This window comes from Urocitellus parryii, chromosome 15 (assembly GCF_045843805.1).
Source record: "Urocitellus parryii isolate mUroPar1 chromosome 15, mUroPar1.hap1, whole genome shotgun sequence".
NCBI classification, from domain to species: Eukaryota; Metazoa; Chordata; class Mammalia; order Rodentia; family Sciuridae; genus Urocitellus; species Urocitellus parryii.
The window spans coordinates 48862676-48884527 of NC_135545.1; the positions used below are offsets into that span (position 1 = coordinate 48862676).

Here is a 21852-nt window from a genome sequence, read left to right on the forward strand (position 1 = left end):
TATGTCACCAAACTGCTGATGTGTGATGGCACACACCTGTAATCCCAGTGGCTCCAGAGACTGAGGCAGGAAGATTACAAGTTTAAAGCCAGCCTCAGCAAAAGTGAGGTGCTAAGCAACTCAGTGAGACCCTGTCTCTTATAAATAAAATACAACAAAATAGGGCTGGGGATATAGCTCAGTGACCTAGTGCCCCTGAGTTCAATCCCTGATATCCACCCCCGGCAAAAAAAAAAAAAGTATGAGGGCTGGAGATATGGCTCAAGCGGTAGCGCGCTCGCATGGCATGCGTGCGGCCCGGGTTCAATCCTCAGCACCACATACAAACAAAGATGTTGTGTCCGCCGAAAAAACTAAAAAATAAATAAAATTCTCTCTCTCTCTCTCTCTTTAAAAAAAAAAAAAAAAAAAAGTATGAATTCCAAGTGTCCAGCCACAAAGCATGATTACTAGACCCGGTGGTGGGAAGTAGGCACTTTGTTGCAGAAGCATCCTAATGCAGGAAGTCATCAATAAATAAGCTCATTCAGTTCTTGATCTCACTGGTGCAGTTGAACTGGACCCAGGGGTTAAAGAAAAGGTATTCCTGATGTTAAGCTACAATAGCCTGGCACATTCCTGGCTGGAAGTACTCCTTGGAGTGTGTCTGTGCCTGGACCTGCACTTGCTCCATCCCCTGCCTACAGTGGCTCTAGCATCTACACTCCAGACAGTGTTGAAGCTCTGACATCACTGAGCTGTCTCCTGCCAGCCTTTGATTTAAAACTGATCTAAAAAGTTGATATTTTCTTAAGAATATGTTCATTACATCTAGATTTTCAAATTATTACCATAAAATTGCTCCAAATATCTTCATTTCTAGAGCACATATGGCAATGAACTATTTTGGTTTTTTTTTTTTTCTTTTTTTTTGGTACTTGGAATTGAACTCAGGGGCACTCAACCACTGAGCCAAATTCCCAGCCCTATTTTGTATTTTATTTAGAGACAGGGTCTCATTGAGTTGCTTAGTGGTGCTCTTTTGCAGAGGCTGGCTTTGAACTCTCGATCCTCCTGCCTCATCCTCTCACGCTACTGGGATTATAGGTATGCACCATCATGCCTAGCTATTTTCAGGTTATATATTTGTACTTGCTATGTGTTTTCTGTGAAGCCCCAACCAAACCATGGGATATGTGGTTGGGACAAAAGCAGCAGATGGGCAGGCTTGGAGAACCCTCATCCTCACTGGAGATACTGCCCAACCTCAGCCTGCACTTTTTGCCCCACTAGAGCTATTAGCCAACTAAGCTGTTAGCCAACTTAGGACTTTGTGTCTGTCCTGCTGTGAAAGAGTCCTTGATGGGGAAATTGCTTTAGATTTTTACACATGCTATTCTTTTCAGAAATTTCTTGCTACCTTTGAGCTGCTTTTTCAGGCCACTGGAAACTATATGGCTTTAACATATGTGGAGGCTGTTTCTCAATATGAAGAAAACAAAACCTTGAAGATAGTTTTTCATTATTTATTTATTTATCTTTATTGATTAAAAAATGACAGTGGAATGCATTATAATTCTTATTACACGTATATGCCACAATTTTTCATATATCTATTTGTATATAAAATCTCTTGACACCTGTTGGAGACCAGCTCCAACAGGGGGTCTCAGGAGATGAACGGATGGTGAGGAGTCGGCAAAAGAGGGGGTGGAGAAACAACACAGACACCAAAGTGAAGGTGTTGATCCCAATCTTTACTTGTGAAGTTGATCATATATACTTTTCATTTTGGCAGGTTCACAGTACTTTGTGGTTACAAAACAGGAATCATTATTCAAAGAAACAAAATATTACGTAGCTACAATTAGAATAGAAGAATGTATCTTGGCTTATGCATAAGCAAGCATTTGTACTTTCAGTTCGCATTTTGTTTTGAGCTGTTTCTGCTTAGTTAACTTTTAATAATAGTTAGAAATGTCCCAAACTATTGGCCTATACTTTGACTATTCTTTCTTGACTTACTGACTGGAACCAGTGCCATGGTTACGGCAAGTGGTTGACTTGTTATTACTTTTAATCAAACAAAAGTAAGAGCACAAACCATTGTGCACAGGAACAAGAACAAGCTGCCCAGTACTAAGCACTAATCTATCTTCTTAACATTAATTTTTCTTCTCTAGATTTTAATTTAATTTCTCAAAAACTTCCTTGACAGGGAGTTTTTCATTAGACATTAACAATTTACACTCCACAGCTGAATCATTGCATTTAGAGCAAACAGATCTATGCTTTAGAAGTAGTTGCATTAATTGGGAAAGTCATGTTTTTTCTTCATACTTAATGGTCATATGAGAAATCGCAACTATACTTATTAAAGGAATACAAGAACAAATCAGCCCATTCCCAGAAACATACTGCGCTCCTCCAGAGGATGGACGCTTTGCGCCATCCACCTCAGTAGGGCCTTGACATTGCCTGAGTCAGGGGAGGGGCGCAGCAGGCACCCAATTGGATAATGATGTCTATCACATTCCACCATCCTTGCTAACCCCCTGCCCCCTTCATTTCCCTCCCACCCCTCTTCCCTATCTAGAATTCATCTATTCCTCCCATGCTCTCCCTCCCTACTCCACTGAGTCAGCCTCCTTGTATCAGAGAAAACATTCGGCATTTGTTTTTTGGGGATTGGCTAACTTCACTTAGCATTATATTCCATTATATTCTCCAACGACATCCATTTTCCTGCAAATGCCATGATTTTATTCTCTTTTATTGCAGAGTAAAATTCCATTGTGTATATATGCCGTGTTTTTTTATCCATTCATTCACTGAAGGGCATCTAGGTTGGTTCTACTGTTTAGCTATTGTGAATTGTGCTGCTGTAAACATTGATGTGCCTGTGACCCTGTAGTATGCTGTTTTTAAGTCCTTTGGGAATAGTCCGAGGAGAGGGATAGCTGGGTCAAATGGTGGTTCCATTCCCAGATTTCCAAGGAATCTCCATACTGCTTTCCATATTGGTTGCACCATTTGTAGTCCCACCAGCAATGTATGGGTGTGCCTTTTTCCCCACATTCTCGCCAACACTTATTATTGTTTGTATTCATAATAGCTGCCATTCTGACTGGAGTGACATGGTATCTTAATTTTCATTTGCATTTCTCTAGTTGCTAGAGATGAGGAGCATTTTTTCATAATTTGTTGATTGATTGTATATCTTCTTCTGAGAAGTGTCTGTTGAGGTCCTTGGCCCATTTGTTGATTGGGTTATTTGTTTTTTTTGTGCTTAGCTTTTTGAGTTCTTTATATACCCTAGAGATGAGTGCTCTATTTGATGTGTGAGGGGTGAAAATTGGCTCCCAGGATGTAGGCTCTCTCTTCACCTTACAGATTGTTCCTTTTGCCAAGAAGAAACTTTTTAGTTTGAGTCCATTTCATTTATTGATTCTTGGTTTTAATTCTTGCGATATAGAAGTCTTACTAAGGAAGTTGGGTCCTAATCCCACATTATGAAGATTAGGGCCTACTTTTTCTTCTATTAGATGCAGAGTCTCTGGTTTAATTCCTAGGTCCTTGATCCATTTTGAGTTGAGTTTTGTGAGTGGTGAGAGATAGGGGTTTAATTTCATTTTGTTGCATATGGATTTCCAGTTTTCCCAGCACCATTTGTTGAAGATGCTATCTTTTCTCCAGTGCATGTTTTTGGCACCTTTGTCTAATATAATTGTAATTTTGTGGGTTAGTCTATGTCCTCTATTTTGTACCATTGGTCTACCAGTCTGTTTTGGTGCCAATCCCATGCTGTTTTTATTACTGTTGCTCTATAGTGTAGTTTAAGTTCTGATACAGCGATGCCACCTGCTTCACTCTTCCTGCTAAGGATTGCTTTAGCCATGCTGGGTCTCTTATTTTCCCAGATGAATTTCATGATTGCTTTTTCTATTTCTATGAGAAATGCCATTGGGATTTTGATCAGAATTACATTAAATCTGTATACATATCCCTTTAATTTAATTCTATACATATCCCTTTAATTTCTTTTGTCTGTCTAATTGCTTTGGCCAGTGTTTCAAGAACTGTGTTAAATAGAAGTGGTGAAAGAGGGCATCCCTGTCTTGTTCCAGTTTTTAGAGGGAATGCCTTTAATTTTTCTCCATTTAGAATGATGTTGGCCTGAGGCTTAGCGTAGATAGCCTTTATGATGTTGAGATATGTTCCTGTTATATCTAGTTTTTCTAGTGTTTTGAACATAAAAGGATGCTGTATTTTTGTCAAATGCTTTTTCTGCATCTATTGAGATGATCATATGATTCTTGTCTTTAAGTTTATTGATGTGATGAATTACATTTATTGATTTCCATATGTTGAACCAACCTTGCATCCTGGGATGAAACCTACTTGATCGTGGTGGTGATTTTTTTGATATGTTTTTGTATTCGATTTGCCAGATAAAATTGAGAAATTTTGCGTCTATGTTCATTAGAGACATTGGTCTGAGGTTTTTCTTTCTTTTGTCTGGCTGAGCACAATTCAGTAGCCACTTGTCAAAAGAAACAAACTTTATTTTTAGAACACACACACCGCACCACACAGCTCTTCAGGAAAAACCCTCAGAGCCCAACTGCCACCACCGGCTTCCCACAAGCCTCTCCACCTCCTCCACTCCTCCTGTTCTTGAGGCTGATTGGCTGGGTCGCTTGGGCAGAGCCAAAAAAAGTCCCCCAATGAGCAGCTCTGTGGTCTGAAAGGGCGGGGAAACAGCCCAATGGGCATCACCGCAGAGGAGCCAATCAGTTGGCAGCTAGAAGTTTGCTGGGGCCGCTGTGAGTCAATCATCAGCTGGCAGCTGGAAGTTTGCTGGGGCCCCTTCGGCTGTGGCTCTCAACATCTCCCCCTCTCTGTTTAAACAACAAGCATGTGGCTTAGGGACCATGCCTGCCTTAGGTTGTCCAATACTACATATGGTCCTTACCCATCATTGGATGAGCTGACCTCAAAGCATCAGCCTCCTGTCTTAGGTTGGTACCATTGCAATTGGATCTTACCCATCATTGACTACCGGTCCAGCATACAGCCACATCACAAGTAGAAGGGAGGAAGATACACCAAGCCAATTGACGGCTCCTTTTGGAAAAATTGTACCACCGATGACAGCATCAGCAAAAATATCCCAACACTACCACAAGTCGCTGCACCAACAGATAGTTCACAATGCATACAAGTGAGTTCACAATGCATACAAGTGATACAGAGTCCAGGCAAGTTCTGCAAGCAGTTCAGTGATGGCTCCTTTTGGAAAGATTGTACCACTAATGACACCATCAGCAAAAATACCCCAACACTACCACAAGTCGCTGCACCAACAGATAGTTCACTATGCATACAAGTGAGTTCATAATGCATACAAGTGATACATAGTCCAGGCAAGTTCTGCAAGCAATTCAGTGATAGCTATTGCAGAAGCTGTAGATTGGTTTTATCTTTGTCTTCACCGGCACTGGGATGAAGATAGGAATTCTGGCAATAATGGCTAAAGAAAAAATTATGTAACATTCCAGCAGGCACTAAAAGAAAACAATTTTCTGAACAATTTACATTATTTTGAACAGAATTATTAAATATAATGAAAAGGAAAGGTGAAAGTAAACAAACAGATCTGTTAACCTCCTTTTTTGTTCACATATTAAAACAATCCTCAACAGCTGTTTACCTAATTTAAATTAAACTATTTAAATCACATGAATAGGGGCTGGGGATGTGGCTCAAGCGGTAGCGCGCTCGCCTGGCATGCGTGCGGCCCGGGTTCGATCCTCAGCACCACATACCAACAAAGATGTTGTGTCCGCCGAGAACTAAAAAATAAATATTAAAAAAAAATTCTCTCTCTCTCTCTCTCTCTCTCCTCTCTCACTCTCTCTTTAAAAAAAAAAAAACAAAATAAGAGGAAAACTGTCAATGTACCAGAGGTCCTCCATTTCAAGTTTCTTTAGAGAGTATAATTGAGTGTGAGAAGCCACTATTCTGCAACCAAATGGAATATATATATATATATATATATATATATATATATATTAAAAAAAATAAATCACATGAATAAGAAAAAAATTTTGGATCCATTTTTTCATGAGCGCTCATCACATATGATATATGGACATACGTACATACAAACAAAACCTAAAACACAAGTGTGCACACATAATACATACAACACATAACATAATAGTAGAGGCCTTATAACTTTTTACAGGTGAAATCTCCATTGCAATGTTCAAAAACTCTATAATCAAAAAATAGAACTGATCAGCAAAACATTAACCTAGGTCTATATGAGCTCAAAAAACAAAATAGAACTTCATGATGTGGGAAAGGGTAATAATAAAACAGATATTGAAAAAAGCATCCTGGTTCTGTCGCAGATGTAAGGATAGCCAAACTGGAGTTTTGGATATCATCTGTTATGGATTTGAGCCAAATCATCTTCTTTTTGGTCTGTATAAATCGCTTTAGTTAATCTCTCTGGAATCCAAATTGGCTGCTGTTCTCCCTGTGGAAACACACAAACAGACCCCCAACTCCAGACAATTACTGGGTCAGGGCCTTTCCATTGTCCTGTTAGAATATCCTTCCAAAGTACCTTAGGCTTATGTACATTTTTTGGACACATATGCCTTTCCGCAGCACTAAGTCCTGATGGATCAAAATTTAAAAAGTTTAGAGTAAAAAGGGTTATTTTAAGTTTATCTTTGGGGAATATACACCCCTTTCCAATTCCCTATTTTTGCTTTAATAAGTACATTTTAATAGTTTGATGAGCTCTTTCAACTATGCCTTGTCCCTGTGGATTATATGGGATTCCTGTTATATGAGTAATGCCAAATGATGAGCAAAATTGTTTAAAAGAGGTAGAAGTATAACCAGGGGCATTATCTGTTTTTAACTGTTTTGGAACGCCCACAGTGGCAAAATTTTGTAAGCAATGAGCTATAATATCTTTAGTTTTTTCTCCGGCATGAAGGGAACCCATCAAAAATCCAGAAGAAGTATCAACTGTAACATGCAAATGTTTGAATTTTCCAAATTCTGGCAAGTGTGTGACGTCCATCTGCCAAATATGGTTAGGTATCAGTCCTCTAGGATTGACTCCAAGATTAACTTGTGGTAAAAAGGTCACACAATTTTGACATTGTTTTATTATTTGTCTAGCTTGTTCCTTAGTTATTTTAAAACGCTTTTGTAAAGTATTAGCATTGACATGGAACTTTTTATGAAAATTTGTAGCTTCTTCTAGTGTAGAGAAAATGTGTATGTCATGTGTAGTTTTTTATCTGCAAAATCATTGCCCAAACTATGGGCTCCAGGCAATCCTGTATGTGCCCTGATATGTCCTATAAAGAACGGATCTTTTCTGTCCCAGATTAGACTTTGTATAATGGAAAGCAAAGAGAAAACAGTAGAGGAAGGGGAAATCCTACCAGCATCTTCAAGGGAAACTATATACTGACTATCGGAAAATAAATTAAATACAGAATCTTTAAACATCACAAAAGCTTGTAATACTGCATTAAGCTCTACCTTTTGACCTGATTGTTTGGGTACTAAAAATGTAAAAGTTTGATCAGGTGTAACTATTGCTGCTGTACCATTATTTGACCCATCAGTGAATATATTTGGAGCATTCATGATAGGTGTTTTTCTTGGCATTTTTGGAAAAATTACAAGATGCAATGACCAAAAAGGATTAGATGGTAAGTGGTTATCAAATGAAACATTAGATTTGCACATGATTATTGCCCAAGTATTTAACTCATTAGCTAACTCATCAATTTGATTCATAGTATATGGAGTTATAATTTTATTGGGAGAAATTCCAAACACTCCCTTTGCTGCTTTTATTCCTTTGAGTATTAATTGTCCTACAGCCTCAGGATACCTAGTAAGAATAGTGTTAGGAGAATAAGATAAATGTATCCATAATAATGGACCTTCTTGCCAAAATACTCCTGTAGGAATATTTTTTATTGGTAGTACAATAAATAATAAAGGCAAACTTATATCAATTATATCCAAATGCATATTTTCCATATGTGTTTCAATGATTTTTAATGCCTTTCTTGCTTCAGGCGTTAACATTCGGGGTGAATTTGGATCTGATGGACCTTTTAGGATATCAAATAAAGGTCCCAACTCTCCTGTTGGTATACCTAGATAAGGCCTTATCCAATTTATGTCTCCTAATAACTTTTGAAAGTCGTTAAGTGATTTGAGTTGATCTACTCGTATTTGAATTTTTGGTGGATGGACCATGGTTGAGGATAATAGAACTCCTAAATAATTAATTGGAAAATATTAATTGTACTTTATCTATGCTATCTCTAGATTATAATTTTTAAATAAGTTTGTAAGTGTGGCATAACATTCTAGCAATGTGTTTTTATCATTGTGTGCTAATAATACATCATCCATATAGTGAAATATTTGTAGTTCAGGATTTTGATTTCTAAGTGGCTGGATTACTTTGTTAACATAAATTTGACACATAGTTGGGCTGTTAGCCATCCCTTGAGGGAGTACTTTTCATTCATATCTCTGATCAGGACCTTCATAATTTAGTGCAGGGATAGTAAATGCAAAACGTGGACTATCCTCAGGATGAACTGGAATTGACAAAAAAAAAAAAAAAAAAAAAAAACAATCTTTAATATCTATAACTAAAACATACCAAGTTTTTGGCAAAGAAGACAATTGAGGAATCCCTGATTGAGCAGGTCCCATAATAACCATCTCATTATTAATGGCTCTTAAATCTTGCAATAATCTCCATTTACCAGATTTTTTTTTGATGACAAAAATGGGAGTATTATGGGGAGATACAGAAGGTTGTATATGTCCTTCTGTTAATTGTTGTTTGACCAGGTCATGGGCTGCTTATATCTTTTCTTTAGTCAGTGGCCACTGAGGAACCCATACTGGTCTTTGTGATTTCCAAGTAATTTTTATTATCTCAGTGGCCCCTTCTGAAAATCTAACCCATGTCTGTCCGTTCCTTGATCTATTTGTATTGGTGCTGCTATACCTTGTTCTTGTTTTTCTAATCTTTTTCCTTTCCTAAAACCTTGTCTAGCCATAATAGTGGGTGCATTTTGATTGATGTTATTTGTTAATGTCAAACCTAATTGATCTAGGACATCTCGTCCCCATAAATTTACGGGAAGATAACCCAATATATATGGCTATATAGTTCCTTCACATCCTTCAGGATCCTTCCAATCTAATACCATTGTACTTCTATGGAGATTAGTCGCCACTCCTAGGCCTCGAAGCATTTGAGTGGCTTGTTGTAATGACCAATGTTTTGGCCATTCTTGAGGAGAGATGATGCTAAGGTCTGCACCTGTATCCAATAGCCCATTAAATTCATGTCCTTGAATATTTAGTTTTAGCATGGGGCGAGAATCTTAATTTAAAGAAAGCATAGCCCAATCTACACCTGTGGAGCCTAATCCCTTGGAACCTCTTTCTACAGTACAACTGGAAAATTTATCATGTAAGCTGGGTATTATTAGTAACTGTGCTATTCTATCTCCTGGTGTAATTACTGATATACCTCTTGGAGAACTGGCTATAATTTTTATTTCACCTTCATAATCGGGATCAATTACCCCAGGACTTATCATAAGTCCTTTTAGAGTAGAAGAACTGCATCCCAATAATAAGCCTACTGTTCCTTTGGGAAGAGGTCCTTTTATCCCTGTGGGAATGATTTGAACTCCCATCTCTGCAGTTAGTACTATTCTGGCGGAGGCACAGATGTCCAACCCTGCGCTCCCTCTGGTTTGTCTGATGAGGGATCTAATGGACAATGTGTTCTGGGCACTACCCTGATGGGGTTGCTGGGTTCCTCCAGTGCTCCGTATATTTGTGGTTGTGGGCCCCGGAGCATTGGGCTCCCCTGTCCATTTTTTGGCAATGGAGCCCTATGCCTTTCTCCATGATATAGTGGATAGACACCTGGTCCTTGTTCGTTTTTTGATAATGGAGTACCCTCTATGGTGGTTTGAGAACGGCATTCATTAGCCCAATGTCTCCCTCTATGGCATCGTGGGCAAATACCTGGTATTCTACTCCTTTGATACCTAGTTTTGTTAAACCCTCCTCCTATGGGGCAATTCCTTTTAAAATGTCCTGTTTGTTCACAATTGTAGCATGTTCTTGGCCTGGCATCTAAAGCCTGTTGTACTGCAGCTGCCACGACTTGCCCTTGTTCATTAATGTCTCTACATAGTTTAATATATGTGTTTAAATCTTCATGTTTCCATGGTCTAATGACTTCTCTGCACCAACGATTCGCTTGCTCATAAGCCAGTTGCTTTATTAATGGCATTGCTTGTTCTGTATTCCCCAAAACTCTGGTAGCTGTTTGAATAAGCCTATCTACAAATTCAGCGTATGGTTCATTAGCTCCTTGTATTACCATAGATAATTGACCTTGTAAACCTCCCTGTCCTTGTAAAGTCTTCCATGCCCTAACCGCATCTGCAGCAATTTGTGAGTATACGCCAGGATCATATGCAATTTGTTGCTGCTGATCCTCATAAGGTCCCTTTCCTAAAAACATATCTAGATTTCTCTGAGGATAACCAGATGCTGCATTTCGCCTAGCCGCCTCCTTGCAAAATTCCTCATTGGCAACTTTCCATAACGGGTATTGTCCTCCATTTAGCACAGCTTTACACATATTCGCCCAATCTGCTGGCGTCATGTTCAAGTTGGTAATGGATTCGACCATGCTTGAAGGGTGCTTGAGGACCATAGGTTGTTATAGCCTCTTTTAGCTGCTTCACTGTTTTAAAATTTAAAGCATCGTGAATTCGCTGCCCTCCTGCCTGCTCAAATACAGGGCATTTTAATATTTGAGATCCTGTCTCAGGATCCCAGCATATGGAGGTGGCACTGTTGGTTGGACACTTACGCCCCCTGGTGATAGAAAGGTGTTAGTAGCAGTCTCCTGTAGAGGTGGCACTATTGGTTGGACACTTACGCCCTCTGGTGATAGAAAGGTGTTAGTAGCAGTCTCCTGTTGTAACTTTCCCCCTGATGGCTTTTTCTGCTCTAAACTTTCTTCCTCTGTCTGACTAGCTTGAGAGACCTTCTTTTTTACTTGAATTTTTTCCCCTGTCTGACTAGTTCGAGAGACCTTCTCTTTTACTTGAATTTTTTCCTCTGTCTGACTAGCTCGAAAGACCTTTTTTTTTTACTTGAATTTTTTTCTCTGACTTGCTCGAGAGACCTTCTCTTTTACTTGAATTTTTCTACTATAACTATAATACAACCCAACAAGATAACGCCAAACAAAACTGAAACAGAGTGGAACAACAAAAAATCATTATATCAGCCTTTCTATTCTCCTGAAATGTCCATCCGTCCTTTCTCCCTATCTGTTCCTCAGATGTGAGCGGTTTTTCTTCCATTTTACACATCTCCAGGGACAGGCAACTTGAAAGAAAAGTGAAACAAAACAAAAGAAGAATCTTAAAATGGCTATCCATCCTCTCGCCCTGCCCTCAGGGTCGAGCAGTTTACCTTATCACTTACCCTCAGTCCTTCCCCGTGCGAGCCACCAAATGCCACAGTCTGGCTGGGCACAATTCAGGAGCCACTTGTCAAAAGAAACAAACTTTATTTTTAGAACACACACACCGCACCCCACAGCTCTTCAGGAAAAACCCTCAGAGCCCAACTGCCACCACTGGCTTCCCACAAGCCTCTCCACCTCCCTCACTCCTCCTGCTCTTGAGGCCGATTGGCTGGGTCGCGTGGGCGGAGCCAAAAAAAGTCCCCCAATGAGCAGCTCTGTGGTCTGAAAGGGCGGGGAAACAGCCCAATGAGCATCACCGCAGAGGAGCCAATCAGGTGGCAGCTAGAGGTTTGCTGGGACCGCTGTGAGCCAATCATCAGCTGGCAGCTAGAAGTTTGCTGGGGCCCCTTTGGCTGTGGCTCTCAGCATTTTTTGATGTGTCTTTGCTGGTTTTTGGGATCAGGGTGATATTGGCCTCATAGAATGAGTTTGGAAGTGCTGCCTCTTTTTCTATTTCCTAAAATAAATTGAACAGTATTGGTATTAGTTCTTCTTTAAAGGTCTTGTAGAACTTGGCTGTGTATCCATCCAGTCCTGGGCTTTTCTTCGTTGATAAGCTTCTGATGGCATCTTCTATTTCATCACTTGATATTGGTCTCTTTAAATTGTGTATATCTTCCTTATTCAATATGGACAAATCATATGACTTAAGAAATTTGTCTATGCCTGTAGGCAGATTTTTAAAATTTTCTATTTTATTTTTTATGTGGATACTTCTGGAGAGGCCTTGGCTGTGACCTGGATCTGCCATGTGGGTGTCTGTAGGCTGACCTACTTGGCACTACTTCTTGGATCTTGATCCTTAAGGTGAGATCTTGTAGACTCTTTATCCCAGAGCTGCTGCATTTGAGCTCTGGGTTGCTCTAAAGTCTTGTGCTTCATACATCGCCCCAGAGATGGTAATGGTGAGCTGCAAACCATCTGGCTGCAGCTGAGAGAACAAGGACTTTCCTTGAGTGTGAGGAAACTGACCCTGCAGCTGCAACTGAGGGGAGGGCACTTGGCAGCTGTTGGTGGAATAGTATCTGCTCTTCAGAAGCTCAGGTTGTTGATGCTGTTGCAGGTAATAATTGTAATTTTGTGGGTTTCTGCCATTTCTGCTGCTGATCTTGTGATATTGAATAATGAGAGTGGTCTCTTCTTCCTACTGCCTCACTTCATTATGCTCAATATCAGCCTTATGAAAAAGGGAGATACTTGGGGCTGGGGTTGTGGCTTAGTGGTAGAGCGCTCACCTAGCACAGGTGAGGCCCTGGGTTTGATCCCCAACACCTCATAAAAAAATTAATAAAGATATTGTATCCAACTACAACTAAAAAATAAATATTAAAAAAAAAAAAGAAAGAAAGAAAGAAAAAGGGAGGAACTTGCATGCTGGCTTTCCTTGGTCTCAGTCCTATCCCTGTCAAAAGCATGCACAGAAGACACAGAAGGATGTAGGCAACTGCTCAGCTACATCCTGGAAAAGAACTGTCAAAAGACCCACTTTCTGTGTCATCTTCATACTCCAAAGTACAGCCTGGTTGCTTTCCAGTGCCTGCCACCATGGAGGTGTTGGCACCACCTGTTGACAAGGAAGCCCTTGTGTCTTCAGAGAAAAGCATCTGGAACATAGTTGTTGACCGAGAAGTCCTTGTTCCAAAAGGGAGCAGCAACTGGAGCCTACTTAATGGGGACTCTCTTGTGTCTCCTAAAAAGAGCAACTGGAGCACAACATTGGATGCGAAGTCCTTGTGTCCACAGAGAGGAACAATCTGAGCACATTTTTTGAGTGGGAACCTCTTGTTTATCCAAAGTTGAGCCACCAGCGATGCCTGTCTGAGCTGTCTGGGCATAAAAGAAACTGCTCGGTGGTATAGCTGGGAGCCACAGCCTGGTTGCTTAAAAGTGGATGGGTTTGGATTTGGTGATTTTGTTGTTTCCACATAGCAAATATTCTTTGCCTGTCTTCAGGTGGAAGTCAAGCTGTATTATTCTGAAACCAGTTCTAAAAGGAGAAGATAATGTAGTTTTAATCAAATCTACTTATCTGATTATATTCTTCAATGTATTTCCTCAATGTAGGAGAATTTGACTTGCATTCTGACTTCTGAGTAAGATGTCTTTCCTGAGGCTACATGTGTGATTACACAGGTCATGCATTGAGCATTTCTGGAATCAAAACAACCTGTACCTGCACCGGAGAAGTGACCCTATAGTTTACATGCAAACCAAGGCCATCCAGAGTCTCTTCATAAAGTCTTTGTTACCCTTTTGAAGTCTTCTCTCCCTTGTTCAGAAATTGACCCAGTCTGTACACTCTGCAGAGGAGCCTTCCAACTGTCCCACTTGTGCATGCTTTTGTCCCCAAACCCTGCCCTACCTGAGTGAAATAATGATGTACTTTCTGACACTCCACACTTCTGTTTCTCATATGCTTATAATTCTTACATGCATAAGGTTCAAGGGCCACAAGTAAGGAATTATTTGAATCATTGCCACATATTTACTGTATGACCTTAATCACTTCATTCAGCTTATCTAATCCTGATTTTTCTGCTCCCTAAAGAGGATAGTAAAATGCTTTCCAAATTTTCAGGGTTTTGAGGAAGGGAGAGGTGAATAGAATGCTTTTCTTGTACCCAGACTATAAAAGAATGATTTACAGTTGAGACAATAGGATAGTCAGTTGGATAAACTACCTCCATTAACCTCTGGATTTATATTTCCAACTCTTGGGCCACCAAATTCAGAATTGCTTCGGGCTAATCATTGCAGTGAAGCTACAAAGATCTTTTATTTTTTATTTTTATTTTTAATAAAATTTCACGGGATTCCACCTCTTGGGTCCCCTTCTTCCTCTGGGAGAAGTCTTTTCTGCTGTCCTTTAATAAACTTCTAATTTCTACTCTGAAAAAAAAAAAAATAATAAAATAAAATTTCACAATGAATCAGGCACCTGCAGACGCACTCTTATTTTCTCCTCTCAACCACGCCACAACAGAGAATTAAACATATTTTAGAGAAAGCTGAGATACAAGAGTCACTAATTTGTCAGAAATTACAGAGCCGGGGGATGGTGGGGGACACAGATTTCAAGAATCCAACCAAAAAACAAGCGTTCCCTTCTTCCATCATTAGGCCTCCTGCACCCTTCCATGCCCCTCAGGCTTGCTTCCTGATCACATCTTGGGCCTTCTATAAGCACATGCAACCCCATCCAATCCAGTACAATTTAACTGCTAGTCTCCATGAACTTACTCTTATGAGACTGCCCTTTGACAGCCATGGAAAATGATTAAAAGCCACTCTGAGGGCTGGGGTTGTAGCTCAGTGGTGGAGCACTTGCCATGCACGAGTGAGGCACTGGGTTTGATCCTCAGCATCACATGAAAATAAATAAATAAAGATATTGTGTATTGTGTCCATCTATAACTAAAAATTAAAAAAAAAAAAAAAAAACCCACTGTAGGGCATGGCTGCCTGCTTCCCGGTCTTGGGGCCGCACATGTGGCTGGGATGGCTCCTGACGATCAGCCAGCAGGTGGTGCTGTGGGTGGTGACAGAGGAGGCAGACTACCTCCAGGATAGGTCCAGGACTCTTACGCCCTCATGGACAGCTCCTGCCTTCCCTTAGGGACTATGGGATAGGAGTGCATGTGAACTTGCTCCACCCCTCTGACCTTTATTCTGATTGGCTCCTGTGCAGTATAAAGCTGTGTGTACTTCCTCAATAAAGGAGATCCTCCTGGGGGGGGGGGCGCTAAAAACTCCGACAACCCACTATTGACATTAAGAAATCCAGTAGTCATAAATTCTAAAATATAAAAATAACACTAAAAATCTGTATTTACATATTTGATCACTGTTTTGATTTCTTCTGTAGTCATATCATGTTTTTCTAATTCCTTTTGAGAAATCATTGATCATTTGCATTTAAAAAATTTTTTTTAGTTGTAGTTGAACACAATACTTTTATTTTATTTATTTATTTTTATGTGGTGCTGAGGATCCAACCCAATGCCTCACACGTGCTAAGTGAGTGCTCTACCGCTGAGCCACAACCCCAGCCCCCAGAAATTTTTTTTCCATATTTTTAGTTGTAGGTGGACACAATACCTTTATTTTATTTATTTATTTTTATGTGGTGCTAAGGATCCAACCCAATGCCTCACATGTGCTAAGTAAGCACTCTACCACTGAGCCACAACTCCAGCCCAGAAATTTTTTTAAAATAGTTTTTAGCAACAAAGTTATCTAAATAATATTTTTCTATATATTTTTTTCTTCCAAACCTGAACTTTAATCCCCTTCTAATTTATATTAATGGGTAGTTTCTTTCAACTTTTAAGCAACCAATAAACTCAGTGATCTAGGCAATATTCCAGAATGAAGAACAAGGGATATCTTTAGAAATCTGTTTATAAACTACAACAGAATGGTCAATTTTTACAGTAATTAATAACATTTTCTAAACTGATTAGATAATAAGAAAAATTTCTAAAAAATGTTGGCTCATACAGCAAATAGCTAGAAAGTACTTACCACTCTGTGAGGGCATATGGCAGGTACCACAGGTACTATCAATACATAGCCAATTCTCGAATTTATTTCTCCAGTTAAGTACCCTCCCCTGAACTTCAGACTTACATATATAGCTGAAAACTTTAGAGTTCCACTGGAATATTTATCTAGCACATAAAACATCATGTGTCCAAAGTGTAATGGTGATTTTTCTGACACACACATACCTGCTTTTCTCTAGTTCCCCTCCTTAGTAAAAGGCAACGCTCATCTCCAATGGACTCAAGTCAAAACACTGAAGTCGTCTTTGACTCTACCTTATCTTTCACCACTATGTCCAATATGGCAGTCAGCTATTTCAGCTCTAAAAATGTACTCAGCTCTTTAAAATGTACTCAGTATCTCAATCGTATAAACCTGCAATGCCAGCATGCTGGCCAAACCACCGTCACTACCACTAAAGTAGTATTATTGCAGCATCAACTGCACTCAATCTAGTTTTCACAATACATATCCATTGTATTTTCATACCCATATCAAAATATGACTATTTTTTCATATGTGATGAAATACTACTATATTGCTTCACAATTATTTACATTTTCCACATAGTGTATATGTATTTTTTTTGATCACTCATATTTATTTTTTTCTTTAGTTGTAGTTGGATACAATATATTTATTTATTTATTTTTATGTGGTGCTGAGGATCGAACACCGTGCTCTACGCTGAGCCACAACCCCAGCCTGATCATTCCTATTTCTGAACTCTATGTCTATTCAACCCCTAGCTCCTGCCTCTATCTAGACTTATTGAATTTAACATTCTATTGTGTTTAACTTTCTAGGAAATATGCATTTGAGGTCTTGAACTATTAATTACATGCACTGGACAATGGAGTTTTATGGCCAGTTCTTCTCTTATTGTAAAATCAGGATAAGGAGTCCACATAAATATTTTGTAAAGTTCTTGTACATCTTCCTGAGTAAATTGATTTCGGTGTTTTGTTTTTACACTTTTCTTTGATCCGTTGTTGTTGTTAACATCATCCTTTTCATCTGGGAAACATGATAAAAGTATAAGCAGAGAGAAAAGTGTTAGAGAATACTGATGACAATCAGACTAGCCGGGTGTGGTGGTGCATGCCTGTAATTTCCAAGGTTGAGGCAGGCGGGTCATGAGTTCAAAGTCAACCTCAGCAATTTAGTGAGGCCCAAGGCAACTCAGCGAGACCATGTCTTTAAGTAAAATATTAAAAGTCTGGGGATGTGGCTCAGTGGTTAATTGCCCCTGGGTTTAATCCCTGATTTAAAAAAAAAAATCAGATCAAAGAAAGACTTCAGAACAGTATTAGGTGTTAGCATCATTGACAACTCACTCAAATAAAATCAAGGCCCAGCCTCATAGTCATTCACAATATTACAACCACAAATGGAAGCAGGGATTGACAAATTATGGGCTGTACCCAACCAGTTGCTTGCTTTTAAAAATGAAGCTTTTTTAAAACAGTCATAGGCATTCATGACTGTTTTCATAGTCTATGGCTATTTCAAGCTACAGTAGTTTGGCTATGATCTACATAGCTTAAAATATTTATTGTCTCAAAGAATTTACCCTTAAAACGAGGTATTCTCTCTGTAGGAGAATACAACTCCATCACTATATTATAATCAATCATGTGTCACTTCATGAAAGGGATATCTTCTGAGAAAAACACCATTAGGTGATTTTGTCATATGAACACCTGTTTTAGTCAGTTTTTTCCACTGCTGGGACTAAAAGACCTGATGAGAACAATTTTAGGGAAGGAAAAGTTTATTCAAGGACTCATGGTTCAGAAGTCTCAGTCCATAGACAGCTGGCTCCATTCCTTGGAGCTTAAGGTAAGGCAGAATATCATGGCAGAAGAGTGTATCAGAGAGAAGCAGAGAAACTCCACTTGCCAGATACAAAACATATACCCAAAGGCATGCCCCCAGTGACCCACCTCCTCCAGCCACATCCTACTGCCTTCAGTCACCACTCACTTAATCCCATCAAAGGATTAATCCACCAATTAGATTAAGGCACTCATAACCCAATCATTTCTCCTCTGAACCTTCTTGCATTGTCTCATACATGAGTCTTTGGGAAACACCTCACATCCAAACCATAACACCATAGAGTGCACTCACACAAACTTAGATGTATAGCCTATCACATACCTAGTCTATGACATATCCTTTTACTGAGCAACAAATTTGTGTAGCATGTTATTGTACTGAATACTAAAGGCAGTTGTAACACAATGGTAATTATGTATAAATATATCTAAACATGGAAAAGGTACAGTAAAAAAATATATAGCATAAAAACCAAATAAGTGTGCCAAACATGAATGCAGCTTGCAGGACTGTAAGTTGCTCTGGGTAAGTCAGTGAGTGAGTGGTGACTGGAGTCTGATGGCCCAGGGCATGATTGTGCACTATTGCAGACTAACACTGTACTCTTAGGCTACACTGCATTTATAAAAAATTCTTTCTTCATTGATAAATTAACCCTAACTTAGAATATTCTTAACTTGCAAACTTTTTTAAAATTTTTGACCCTTTATAATAACACTTAGCTGAGAACACATAAACATCTTCTCTTTTTTATATTCTTATTCTATAAGATTTTTTCTAATTTTATTTATTTATTTTTTTTTGGTTTCATAGATTGAACCCATTGGGCTACATCCCCAGCCCTTTTTATCTTTCGTTTTGAGACAAGGTCTTTTTTTTTTTTTTTTTTTTTTTTTTTTTTTTTTTTAAAGAGAGAGTGAGAGAGGAGAGAGAGAATTTTTTTTTTAATATTTATTTTTTAGTTATTGGCGGACACAACATCTTTGTTGGTATGTGGTGCTGGGGATCGAACCCGGGCCGCACGCATGCCAGGCGAGCGCGCTACCGCTTGAGCCACATCCCCAGCCCGACAAGGTCTTGATAAGTTGTTTAGGGCTTCACTAAATTGCTGAGGCTGGCTTTGAACTTGTGAGTCTCCTGCTTCAGCCCCCTGTGCAGCTGGGATTATAGATGCCTGGCAAGACAATGTCTCACTATGTTGCCCAAGTAGACCCTAACTTCCCAGCTCAAATGGTCTTTCTCCCTCAATAGCTGGGATTACAGGCATACGTTGCCATGCCCAGCTCAAAAGGTTTATCTTTAAAGCTTTAACTCTTACTCAATCTGTAATTTCCCTCACTTTCCTGACATAGTTCTTCCATTATTGCCCACTAATTTAGCACTCTCCAGTGATACTGGCCTCCTTGCTTTACTTGAACACCCCAGGGCACCTTCCACAAGGTATTTCTACCAGGTTCTTGTCTTTTTTCCTCCCACAATATCTGTTGCTCACTCCCTCCCCTCCCAGCCTTTGCTCAAAACTCACTTTCTCAGGAATTCTACCTAACTAACCTGAATTATTTTTATTTCCTATTCCCATAACATGTCATGCTCTAAATTATCAAATTATTTATTTATTTGTGGTCCTAAGTATTGAACCCAGGGCCACTCTACCACTGAGTCACATCCCCAGCACTTTTTATTTTGAGACAGGATCTTGCTAAACTGCTGAAGCTGTCCTCAAATTTGTGATCCTCCTGCTCAGCCTCTCAAGTTGCTAGGATTGTGGCTAGTGCCCACACATCAGGCCCAAACAATTTACATTGATGACAACATTCTGTCTTCCCCTCTCCTGCTCTACAAACACTCTAGATTGGAAACTCCAGAGAAAGTGGGTTGTCTTATCTTACTTAGTTTTTATTATTTACTATTTTCAGAAAGCCTGTAAGATTGCCTCACAAAAATTATTATTTCTTGGCCCAGTGTGATGACAATCCCAGAGGCTTGTATCACAAATTCAAAGCCAGCCTCAGTAATGACAAGGCACTAAGCAACTTAGTGAGACCCTTCTCTAAATAAAATACAAAAATAGGGCTGGGGATGTGGCTCAGTGATCGAGTGCCCCTGAGTTCAATCCACAGTATCCAAATAAATACATAAATAAAAAGGGTTGGGGATGTGGCGTGTGGCTCAGTGGTTAGGCAGTCCTGGGTTCAATCTCTGGTACAAAAAAAAAAAAAAGAAATCATCAAATTGTTGGAACCACAGATAGGTTGGGGTGAATGGAGCAGGTTTCATGCAAAGAACTGGGGTCATAGTTCAGTCTAGAGCACTTGTTTAGCATGTGTTAGACACTGAGTTCAATCTCCAGTATGAACAAAACACACAAAAATCCATAAAAATCCATGCATGAGGTCCCTGGGACTATCCCCAACATAAGAAAAAAACCCAGCCAGGCGTGGTGTAGTCTCAGCTATTGGGGAGGATGAGACAGGAGGATCACTCAAGTTCATGAGTTGGAGACCAGCTGGAGCAACACAGTGAAACTGTCTCAAAACAAACAAAAAGCCTCAACAAACCTTAATAAACCTTAATAGTGACAGAATTGTTTTCTCCTACTCATAGATACGTTTTCAACTTCATTATTTTATTTTTGTGAAGTGTTCAGAAATATAGATGTTGGCTCTCTGAGATTTCTTAGCTGTCTTTCCTCTCTTTCATTTGACTTTCTCTTTTCCTTTGTCTCTGTTTTATCACAAACACATTGAGTTCTCCAAAGACACTTACCTTTGGAAGCCATGTAAAATTCTAGACCAGGGTCTTTTCAAGTGACAAAGAGATGAACACTCATAGCCGACTGATGAATACTTTGGGACTCAATTTACTTTTCTCTTCTTCTGGTACTGGAAACTAAACCCAGAGCCTCACGCACTGTGTTAGGGCTCCCATCTAGCTACTTTCTCAGTCCTAATGATAAACAATGGGGACACTGACTTAAAAATAATCAGGTGCCCCTCTTAATCACATTCCTATTTGTGCTCTTTTGATTTCTTTTTGGAGCCTACCTTTTAAAATCCTATCTTGCATTCCCTAAGCATTCAAGACTGGTTTTCTTTCGTTTTTCTATTTGATCCTGGAGTTTGAAGATTGGGTCTGCTTTACCACTGAGCAACATTCCCAGTCCTTTTTATTTTTATTTTGATACAGGGTCATGCTAAATTGTTGAGGCTGGCCTTGAACCTGATATCCTCTTGCTTCAGTTTCCCGATTATAGGCATGCACCACCATGCCCAGCTAGGGTTTTTATTTATTTATTTATTTTTATATTTATTTTTTAGTTTTAGGTGGATACAACATCTTCATTTTATTATTATTATTTTTTAATGTGGTCCTGAGGATTGAACCCAGTGCCTCACATGTGCTAGGTGAGCGCTCTACCACTTGAGCCACAACCGCAGCCCCTAGTTTTTTTATTTTTTAAATAATTTTTATTGTATATGTATACATACATATGGTTATATATACACACACATATGATGTGTGGCAAGAGGCATGAGGTCAGTTTTCAGACTGCAGGAGCTCAATCCTTAGTACCAAAAAAAAAAAAAAATTAAAACTCAACACAAATTTTACACATGCTAACATCAAAAAAGAAGAAAAGTCTCAAATTACCACAATTTCTACATGTCAGCCCTTCCTTAAAAGAAACTGAGGCTGGGTATGGTGGCACACACCCATAATCCCAGCGACTCTGGAGGCTGAGGCAGGAGGATCACAAGTTCAATGCCAGCCTCAGCAACTCAGTGAGGCCCTAAGCAACTTAGAGAGACCCTGTCTCAAAATAGAACATAAAAAGGGCTGGGGGTGTA

The 21852-nt window shown here is 39.4% G+C and overlaps 1 protein-coding gene across 1 annotated transcript; it reads right to left on the reverse strand.

Moving 5' to 3' along the window:
* Positions 1–12443: 12443 nt before the first annotated feature.
* Positions 12444–20783, reverse strand: LOC113196991 (cytoplasmic polyadenylated homeobox-like protein 2). Its single transcript, XM_077792827.1, is given in 7 exon segments — positions 12444–12671; positions 12989–13064; positions 13100–13169; positions 13217–13307; positions 13488–13604; positions 16995–17179; positions 20771–20783. Coding segments are annotated over 7 exon segments (780 nt in total).
* Positions 20784–21852: the final 1069 nt, after the last annotated feature.